This window comes from Microtus ochrogaster, chromosome 17, assembly GCF_000317375.1.
Source record: "Microtus ochrogaster isolate Prairie Vole_2 chromosome 17, MicOch1.0, whole genome shotgun sequence".
In the NCBI taxonomy this organism is placed as follows: domain Eukaryota; kingdom Metazoa; phylum Chordata; class Mammalia; order Rodentia; family Cricetidae; genus Microtus; species Microtus ochrogaster.
This window is the reverse complement of record NC_022019.1, coordinates 3,887,811-3,898,655: the sequence shown is the minus strand read 5'-3', so window position 1 is coordinate 3,898,655 and position 10,845 is coordinate 3,887,811. Positions and strand designations below refer to the sequence as shown.

At 39.1% G+C, this 10,845-nt stretch overlaps 1 protein-coding gene across 4 annotated transcripts in view; it reads right to left on the bottom strand.

The window, feature by feature from the left end:
• Positions 1 to 10,845, bottom strand: part of Txndc16 (thioredoxin domain containing 16) — an 87,225-nt gene that overhangs the window by 28,500 nt on the left and 47,880 nt on the right. For all 4 annotated transcript variants that reach the window (XM_005355389.3, XM_026783292.1, XM_026783291.1 and 1 more), the window contains exons 11-13: positions 8,458 to 8,608; positions 3,462 to 3,628; positions 2,706 to 2,766 (exon numbers count right to left, since the gene is read on the bottom strand). In XM_005355389.3, the coding sequence (XP_005355446.1) occupies positions 2,706 to 2,766; positions 3,462 to 3,628; positions 8,458 to 8,608 (379 nt within the window). The remainder of the gene's footprint in view (positions 1 to 2,705; positions 2,767 to 3,461; positions 3,629 to 8,457; positions 8,609 to 10,845) is intronic.

The window sequence follows — 10,845 nt, the reverse complement described above, 5'->3', positions numbered from 1 at the left end:
CTGCTGGTGGACATTAGGCTGATCCCATTTTCCATTTATGGTGAATAGTGAGTGAAGTAATAAGAACAATATCCCTGTGGTCTGTTGACCTAAGAATCCTTCAGTTAGATGCCCAAGAGTGATATAGCTGGATCATATGGTAGTTTTATTTTAGATAGTTTTAAAGATTTATCCTTAAATTGTGTGTGTGTGTGTGTGTGTGTGTGTGTGTGTGTGTGTGTGTGCCACATGAGTGCAGGTGCCATAGTGGCTGAACCAAAGCATCAGAGTCCCTGAAGTTGGAATACAAGTGGCCGTGGGTGCTGAGAACAGAACTTCAGTCCTGTGCAAAAGCGGCAAGCCCTCTTCACGAATGGGCTCTCGCCCCTCTATTTCTTTTGTGTATGAAGGGTGTGTACACATGCACATGTTCATCTGTGCGAATGACGTTAGTGCTGGGTAGTTTTACGCTAACTTCACATAAACTACAGTGTCATCTAAGAGCAGGGAACTTCAATTGAGAAAATGCCTCCAGAAGATCAAACTTTAAGCAGGTAAGGCTATAGGGCATTTTCCTAATTAGTGATTGACGGAGGAGGTCCCAGCCCATTGTGGGTGGTGGCACCCCAGGGCTGATGGTCCTGGGTTCTATAAGAAAGCAGGCTGAGCCTAGCAGTGGTGGTGCATGCCTTTAATCCCAGTACTCCCAAGGCAGAGACCAGAGGATCTCTGTGAGTTTGAGGCCAGCCTGGTCTACAGAGTGAATTTCAGGACAGTTAAGGCAGTTATACAGAGAAATGCTGCCTCAGAAAAACAAAACAACAAAACTACGTGTGTGTGTGTGTGCGCGCGCACACGCGCGTGTGTGTGTATACACACACACACACACACACACACACACACACATACATATGAGAATATATATATATATATGAGAAAGAGAGAGCAAGCAAGCAGGATGAGCAAGCCATGAGGAACAAGCACCCCTCAAGCTTCTGTATCATCTCCTGTTTCCAAGTTCCTAACCTATTTTGAGTTCCTGTCCTGACTTCCTTCAATGATGAACTGATGTGGAAGTGTAAGCCAAATAAACTCTTTCCTCCCCAAGCTGTTTTTGGTCACAGTGTTTCATAACAGTATTAGCAACGCTAACTGAGACAAGGCCCATGCCTGTGAATGAGGCTGTGGGGTGGCATATCACAGGCATGGAGGTCAGAAGACAACCTTTTGTGTCCTCCCTTTCTACCCTTGTTGGACACTGGGTCTCTGTTGTCCAATCACACTAGCTGTCCTTCAAACTTCTAGGGGTTCTCCTGCCTCCACCTCCCTTCTCATCAGAGGGCCTTTACATCAGTGTCTGTGGTTAGACACTCACTAGTGAGGGAAGCTTTCCATGGGTTCTGAAGATCCATATTCAGGCTATCACATTTGTCCAGCCAGCATTACAGCTGCTGATCCCTTCCCCAGGCCTATATTAGGCTATTTCTTGAGTTTCTTGAGGACCTTGCCCACTGATTTACACAACAGCTGTGCCAGTGTATACTCCTGCCATCAGTGTGTAGGGCTTCTCTTTCCCAACACCCTTCTAGTGTTTGTTGTCATACATTACCTTACACACTGATTTATACAATGGCTAGTCAGTGCACACTCCTGCCGTCAGCGTATGGGCTTCTCTTTCCCAACATCCTTCTAGTGTTTATTGTCATACATTACCTTGATCTCTAATATATAAAAAAGCATTTTTATCTTAAATATTTTACTTCCCTGGAACTAAAATAAAACCAAAACTCTAAACTTCAGTTTTAAAATTAAACGAACAAAAAAAAACGGAAATAAATGTCACAATTATTACAAAGAGAAAAGCATCCAATGTGTGCTTCAGCTAAAGACAGATGCCCTCCTAAAAAAAGGCAAAAAGAGGAAATGAAATTCTCACTTGCTTTAAATCATGACTAGTGTCTGTGAAAATTCTTATAAAAGAATTACAGGTTCTATATCTCAAGATAAAAGAGGAGGAATATGAATATACAATACTTTTCTTGCAAATAAAACCAATCAAAATTGGTTAATTTTACATTCTACCAAATAATAGAATTAATACTTCTTTTAAGAGACTTCCTCCATAAATTCAATTTTCTATCTAACCATAAACATAAAATTATTCTTTACTCCCAGGTATTTAAGAAAGGCACTTGCTACCAAGCCTGAAGACCTGAGTTCAATTCTGGGAGCCCACACAGTACAAGGAGGACACCAAGTTGTCCTCTGACCTCGGCAGGTGTCACAGCCCCTGAGTGACACACACACGGGTTTGTGGTATAATGTACACCAGTAACTCTAGCATACATAGCACACAGGAGGATGAGACAGAGCCTCCAAGTTAAGGGTCAGTCTGAATCTCATTTCCTTTGGCAAATTTTGCAATTTTGCTTCCATAAATTTTGCTAGAGGAAGGAATCAGTGATAGTCAAAACAATTTAAAATATTACATAAGATAAAATAAAGATAATTTTAGGTAAAGGTCAGATATGCTTTTAGAAGAAGTTATATGTGTGTGTGAACATGAGAAAAGAGACTGACACATTAGAAAATAAAAACAGTAATTATTCACTTAAAGAATGATAATTTAAAGATCTTTCCAATAATAAACATGCATAACTTTAGTCGACATGGATTACTTTAGTTAACAGAGGTAGCATTATAGACCAGTGTGTAAAGTGACTAACCTTCTCTGCTCTTCTGAAGGCCACATTAGCATGCTGAGGAATGTTCATGTCCATGGAATCTCTTTTAAAAATTAAAATAAATTTGTTATTCACTAATCTGAAGAAACACCTAAACAGAAGTCCCATAGTCATTCAGTCCCAAAGAAATACACAGAGGCTTATATTAATTATAAACTGTTTGAGCTATTAGCTCAGGCTTATTATTAACAAGCTCTTACAACTTAAATTAACCCATAATTCTTATCTATGTTTAGCCACATGGTTTGGTACCTTTCATCAGTGAGGCATTCTCATCTTGCTTCCTCTGCATCTGGCTGCATCTTACTGACCCTCTTCCTTTCCTCTTCCCAGAATTCTTCTAGTCTGGTCTCCTCACCTATACTTCCTGTCTGGCTACTGGCCAATCAGCATTTTATTAAACTAATATGAGTGACAAATCTTTACAGTATACAAGAGCATAACCCACAGCAGAAACTACCTAGGATGTCAATCTAAAACAGAACTGTATGTTCTGATTCTAAAAACAATTGTGAATAGATGATTACACTTTAAATTTCATGTATAAATATCAGCTGGATTTTCTAGTCTTCTTTTTAATTCTAATCAAGCTAGTAATTAGTGTATAGTCTTCAGCTCAGGAGTAGTCCTGACTATAACAGAATCTGCTAGGTTTAAAGGGATTTTTGTGATTAGTTTGCAATATTAAAAATAAGGAAAACTACATTGAAGGCATCATTAACACTCAATGTACGATACCTTGACAAGAGCAAAACTCCGGCTTTTCCCAGAAGACGCCATGCCACCCACTCTGCAGTTCTTCGATCAGCTTCATATGTAGCTTGTTGGCTGATAATAAAAACCAGCGGCAATCCTAGTTGTAGATGAATGGTTGAAACTTGCTGAGGATCTTCAGCTACTTCCATCTCCATTAAAAAAAAGGCAAAACATCCTCACTATATGGCATTAATTCAATATGGTGACAGAAAACTGACTTTCACAAACTATCCTCTTTCACATGCAACCATGGCACACTAGTGTGCATGCATACCCCTCCAACATACACACATACACACACACACACAAAACACAAAAATGTATTTAAAAATACATTTTAAAAAATTTAAAAATGTAAATGTAACTGTCTACTACCAAATTAGTCCCTAGGAAATGAAGTAAACAAAAGTTTAATTTACCTGTCTTAGATCTCAATATATAAACAAAAATTAAAATAAAATACTATTCAGGAAAAATAACACTATAAGCATATATATCTACTTTTACCATTTTTACCAAATTATTTTACTTTTCCAAAATGTCATTGGAGTCCAACAGTGGTAGCACATGCCTTTAATCCCAAACTCTAGAGGCAGAGGCAGGTGAATCTCTGTGAGTTCAAAACCACCCTGGTCTATAGAGTGAGTTCCAGAGCAGCCAGGGCTACAGAGACTTTGTCTCCAAAACAAACAAACAAAAAGCAAAACAAAATAGGTCTGAGGTAACTTTGTATCTGGTAGAATCTCAATCCATTTGAGATTGAAAACATATGCAAATTTACAGTCAATATTTGTAGTTTAAGTTGATTAAAGAACAAAAACCTAGATACAATGATGGCCAAGTGTGATGGAACATGCCTATAATCATGGAACTTGGGAGTTAAAGGAGTGTCCAACACTTAAGAACATCCTGGGCTACTGGGCAAGTCCTATCTCAACCTGATCCACATAGCCAGGTTCCATCTAAAACATACATGCACACACCCAACTGTTAGACTGTATGTCTAATTTACGTATCCAAGTTCCATCTACCGTTAAAAAGAGAGATGAACATATACAAAAAGCACCAACCTGAATCAATTTTCATAGGGTTGGAAGTGAAATACTAATCACATTGCAGTGATTAGACATATGCTGTGGTGGTTTTTTTGTTTTTTTTTTTTTTTTTTTTTTTGGTTTTTTAGACAGGGTTTCTCTGTGGTTTTTGGAGCCTGTCCTGGAACTAGCTCTTGTAGACCAGGCTGGTCTCGAACTCACAGAGATCCGCCTGCCTCTGCCTCCCGAGTGCTGGGATTAAAGGCGTGCGCCGGCTGCTGTGGTGGTTTGAAAGAAAATGGCCTCCAAAAGGAGTAGCACTATTAGGAGGTGTGGCTTTGCTAGAGTACATGTGGCCTTGTTAAAGGAAGTGTGTCACTATGGAGACAGGCTTTGAGGTCTCCAATACTCAAACTACACACAGTAACTCAGTTCACTTGCTGTTGGCTGCAGATCAAGATGTAAAACTCTGAGCTCCTTCTCCAGCACCATGTCTGTCTGTACACTACCATGTACTGCTATGACAATAATGAACTAAACCTCTGAAACTGTAAGTTAGCCTCAATTAAGTGTTTTCCTTTTTAAGAGTAGCCATGGTCATGGTGTCTCTTCACAGCAATAGAAACCTCAACTATGACATATACCATCCACACAAAAGTTTGAGTCTTTCTACTTTTGCTTGCTCAAAATATAATGCAAACACACCAAGTTATTTCAGATTTCAAATGCCTGAGGCCAGGCTACTATGCAAAACCCAATGTACCATACCTCAAAGGCATGTAGTATGACTGATGTGTAACTAATACAGAAGAACACTGTAGAACAGTGGTTCTCAACCTTCTTAATTCTGTGTTAGCAGTTTCTCATGTTGTGGGATCCCCCACCATTAAGTTTCTTTTGTTGCTACTTCATAACTATAATTCAGCTACTACTATGAATCACAATGTAAATATCTGATATTTCCTATGGTCATAGACAAACCTTGTGAAAAGATTATTACCTCCAAGGGGGTCACAACCCACAAGTTGAAAACCATTGGTATACAGTGACCGTGGAGGTTGGGTGTGCTGGTAGTACACCTCTTTAATCCCAATACTCCAGAAACAGAGGCAGGCAGATTTCTGTGTGTTTCAGGCCATCCTGATCTACAGAGTAAGTTCTAGGTAGTCATACTATAGGGCTACATACTGTAAGACCTTATCTCAATTACTTAATTTCTAAAAAATGACCATAGCTGGGGCTACAGAATAAGAACAAACTACAAATGAGTCCTTCAGATCAACTAATTTTGTGTCTCACGGGTTATAGAATCTGTAGTAACCCCAGTGGCTCCCTACCTCTTGCCATGCCACCAAAAAGCATATTCCTGTCACACTCAATTTTGGCCTACAGGCTGTTTCCTATAAAAAGGCTTTGATTTTGTTTTGTTTTATAGCCTCAAGGATATTCATTAAAAACAAAAAACAACCTTGAATACTAATAAGGCCAAATCCTAAGTTAGAGGTGACCAAATCAGATCAGATCTCTAACATCTCCTTATCCCAAAAGGTTAAGACATCAGCCCTCGCCCATCCCAGGAATCCCCTGAACTCCCTGCTCTTAGCTTGTCCTCCTCCACAGGAAGGCTGCCAGCCTGGTCTTCTTGGCTTTTGAGAACACTTCCAGAAACACTGGGCCAAGCCTGGTTTCCCATTCTAGGTCTAATCCCCACTCCCTTCAGTTCTGCACTCAGCCCTCTCCTGGCTTCACCCTGCCAGGCATTGGGCCTCTAGTCCCTAACCAAGATCCAGAAGCCACACAGTTCCTTAGCAGTCCAGGGGGAGCAAAAGGATTTAAACTTAAAAATGAGATGCCTATGCATCACGTTGTGAGAGTTTTGAAAGAAATAACCCACCACCCCCCCTCCCAGCCCAGTGATTTACTATTCCTTTTGCCGAGCAGAGCCAGCTGTACTCCACGGTTCCAGAGAGAATACAACGCTACCCTTGACTTTATGTGTGTCATGCTTTCAGGTGCAGCCACACTGAATCTATTCCCAACTCACTATGCAGTCTTCAAAACTGGGGTTTTTTTTCATTTCAAATTTAGTATTGTATAATTCCTGTCATAAAATGAAATAAAATCAGAATCTCCTCCCTGAGTGTCTACCTAAACATAGTTTTTAAAAACAGCAAAAGAAAATTCATGGAGTAGAAACTAGAAAAAGCGTACAACTCCAAAATAGACAATCAAGAAGAAAAGCAACACTTTTATTGTTTAGCGTTATTCTGCCCCCTACTGGTAGGTAGACAAAAACCTGGAGTTCTCACTTACTTGCACTTCTACTTTGTGCATGTGAACGGGGTCCCGGGGTTGAACTAAGTCATGAGGCTTGGTGCCTGACAACATCATCTTGCTGGCCCAAAATTCAGAGAATTCTTAGTACCCGACTGAAGATAAGAAAACATGGCTGGAGAGAAATGGTGAAGAACTCTGGGGGGTTCTTCACCTGTTCCTCAAATGGGACACCAAACAAATCCTATGGATTCAAGATATATCTGCCATTCTTTGTCAAAGAAAGAGATCTATTACTTACTTTCTTTTTTAATTTTTTTCTTATACCGTACATGTGAAAAGTGAGGTATGATGATCATGAGTTGGATGCCAGCTTGGGCTACACAGCAAGTTTCAAATCCAGCTACACAATGAGACCTGGTCTCAGCAACAACAAAAAAACAAACCAGAAACGTCTTCACGACAAAGATCCAACTGAAGGAAGTTATTTAAATAAAGAGTTTAGGGATTAAGCCAGGGAAAGTGTAGTTGGCTAGCTCTAGTCCATTAAATGTGAGGCCTGGCTTCTGAAAAGGCTGGAATTTTGACTACAGAGTAGCCTAGAAATATATATATATATGTACATATGTGTATATATACATACATATATATGTGTTTTAGTGGTGAGAAAAGAAAAATATTAACAAAAATGAGAAAGGCCCAGGAACATACTTGAAAATAAATATATGAAGTTAATTTTCCCATCTTTCAAAGAAAAGGCAAATACCTCCTTCTACCTAAAATGAAAATATCAGCATTTTAAAAACTTACTCTTTATTAGTTTTTATAACTCACCACTTGAGACAGTATTTCCTAAAGAGCACTTTATAACGGTGAAACATTCCTAAGAAGAATAATCCCTTTAGATATTATTAGCTTCTTCTTGTGTTAAATCCACGTAAGAATTAAAGACAGCCCTTCTCACTACAAGATGACACTTGTTTGCCCACTGAGCCACCCACACTCCATCTGCATAAGGGACAGCGATAATAAAAGTGGTATCACTGGATATTCACTGTCTGAGGGACAACATGGGGCAACCTGCATTTCTTAATTTACACTTTGTGGTGCTATCCAGATTATTTGTAAAACACACAAACCATTTTTTAAGATGTATCATGTGAGAACATCTACTAAAGGTTTTTCTATATACTCAATACAGGCCTTTAATGTTTCAGAGAAAGTGCTGATCACCATCATTAAATGTGGCTCTAGAATTCTTGAAGGCGACTGCTAAGCAAAGTGAGACACAATAGGCCCATGGCTGCAATAGCTACCAACTTTTTAAAGAATGACTAAGCCATTCGCAAAGGAGGGCTCATCTCAAGCGTGACTGCTCTGTTCTCTGGACGCTCACCACGCATCTGCACTCCTTACAACCACCACACAGCATGACCACTGCTATGTTATCTGTAGGGATTTTGATGCAATTGATCGAGACATAAAAATACTATTTTAAAAACAGTTTGTAGTCTACATTTAGCAAGAAATTACTCTTAAAAGCTGGGAAATGAAAATGCTGTCTCCAAAGAAAAGAGATCAAAATATATAGCCATGAATATAAACACCTGTGGATCAAAACTTACTAAATTTCACGTGATAAAATATGAATAGTAAAATGAAACACGTACCAACAGAGGTGCTTTCATTGTCTTAACAAATATGTGAATATTCAGTGTGGTCAACGGCTGCTCCATTAGTGTTCTTCTACAGCGCTCGGTCAAGTCCAAGGCCAGCTCACAATGGCAAAAGTAAAGATGTGCACGCCCTATATCCTCAGAGCTGCAATTGAACACCACAAAGAGACACTTAAGGAAATTCAATGCGTGATCCTCTTACAATCCAAAAGGACCTACTAACAAATTTCTTTTCTTAATTCTCATGCATTCAATTACTGTCTTAATAAAAACCTAAGAATTAACTTTAAAAATAAAATCAACTTGGACAAAACAAGAGAGAAAATATTTCAGAAAATTAGCCTTAATAACTGAACTTTTATACATTAACATCTAGATTAGGTTAGAGGTTTCAATGAAAGGCTCACAGATGAGATTATCTTTAAATACAGCTGCCTTCCTAGAGCTATGCTAAATGAAGCTTTGTAATATAAATTTTCTGTTTAATTTAAAACCAAAACTGTTTTAAATAAACTTTAGCTAAACTATGCCTTAAGATAGAAACCATGTGATAGCTGTGGGAGTCTGTGAATTTGTAGTTCAAAAGTACAAAACTAGCAAATACAATTCATAATTTTAGCTCTGGCATTATTTCAATATGAGGACTTAAACTTACAAGTGAAGATTAAGTTTTGCCAAAATTAAAACAGCATTTTTTTTTTACAACACTGTTTGGCCAACAGCTCAGGCGTATTTCTAGCTACCTCTTATATCTTAAATAAACCCATTTCTATTAATCTATGTATTGCATGAGACTTCCTGGTAATGTAAAACAGCATTTTAAAAATCTCCATATATTACTAATGGAGTTCTGTAAAATATTACAATACTTTATTTTTATATGTCAACTGAGTAGTCACTGATTTCTAATTTAATTACCAAGTGATTCCTAATAGAGCCAGTGATTAAGTGAAACAACCATAAATAGTTACTTAATAACTCTTGTTAAAGCTCTATGCTACTTCAGAAACAGTGCCCAGAGACTGAAGTGAACCTGAACAGCCCCTCTTTGAGGACTAGCTATCACGGTACCAGGAGGCTTTCAAAGGAAGGAGACAACCAACAATCCTACCCAGCTACGATGCCCATTAATTACATCAATAACCCAAAGGGTGACACACATACCTCAGCAATAACCAAGAGCTCTCTAATTGGGCTTAAGACCCACTCAACAAGAAGGACCCCACACCTGGTTCTGGAAACCAAGCTACCTACTCGGTGCTAGAAAAGTCATGGTTATTGGAGGAAAATCTACAACTATTAATTTCCTAAAATAGCATAATCCCTAACAACAATCTATAAACATTTACCTTATAGCCACAGATAAGTGTAGTCTTCATCCTCTATCAAGGAAATTACTCTTTGCAACAGAGAGATCATAACAGAAAACCATAACCAGTACAAATGCAGAATTGTGGGGCTCAGTCCCAATCTGCAAAACCCTCCTGCACCTAAGGTTCAAGGACCATCGTGGAAGAGGGGGGCAGAAAGACTGTAAGAGCCAGGGGGAGCAGAGAGTTTGCTGTGAGACTGTGTCTCCTGGTAACATCAGAAGCTGCACACATTAAGTCTCACTAACGTGACTGCCCAAAGGGGGGTTGAATAAGGATGGCATCAATGAGTATGCCAAACTAGATGAAGAAAAGCCCATGAGACCTCGACCCTACACAGAGAAGTATAGCCAACTGAGGAAAGCTGGAGCAGGAGAGGTGGCCCTCCCCAGGGAAGAGCACACCCAATGGGTTGTCCAGTGCCAATGGTCACTCTTGAAAACACACAAACAAGTAACCCTATATGGACTCAACAGATTATATTTAGGAATACACACACACACACGTACATATATGCACTAACACTGAAAAAAGAGACCATAAATTTGAAGGAGATGGGAAGAGGTGTATGACAGGGTTTAGAGGGAGGACAGGGAAGGGAGAAATGTTGTAATTAAATTAACCTAAAAATTGAACAAAAAAAAACCCTCTATGTTCAACAGTAAAGACTAATAAGATTACTTGAAATCTTTAAGGGCTTAAGCAAAAAGAGATGCATTAGGAGAACAACTAAAACTAACTTTATAAACTATAAGATTGTACAAAGAACAAAGAAATATTTCATTCTGCCTCAAGTTGGGAAGGAGAAGGAAGGGAAAGAGAGGGAAGATCACAGAGCTCACACAGGAGAGGAGGCACGTGAAGGTAGGATAAGAGTCCATGTCAAAGGAGAGCAAGCACTGTGTCGCTAAGGCTCTAAGAAAGTGCACAGCTTCCTGAGGGCTAACTCTGGACCTGAAGCACAGTGCTGAGCACATCCTGCTTAGGGCTTCACTTTTATCAAGAGCTCCAA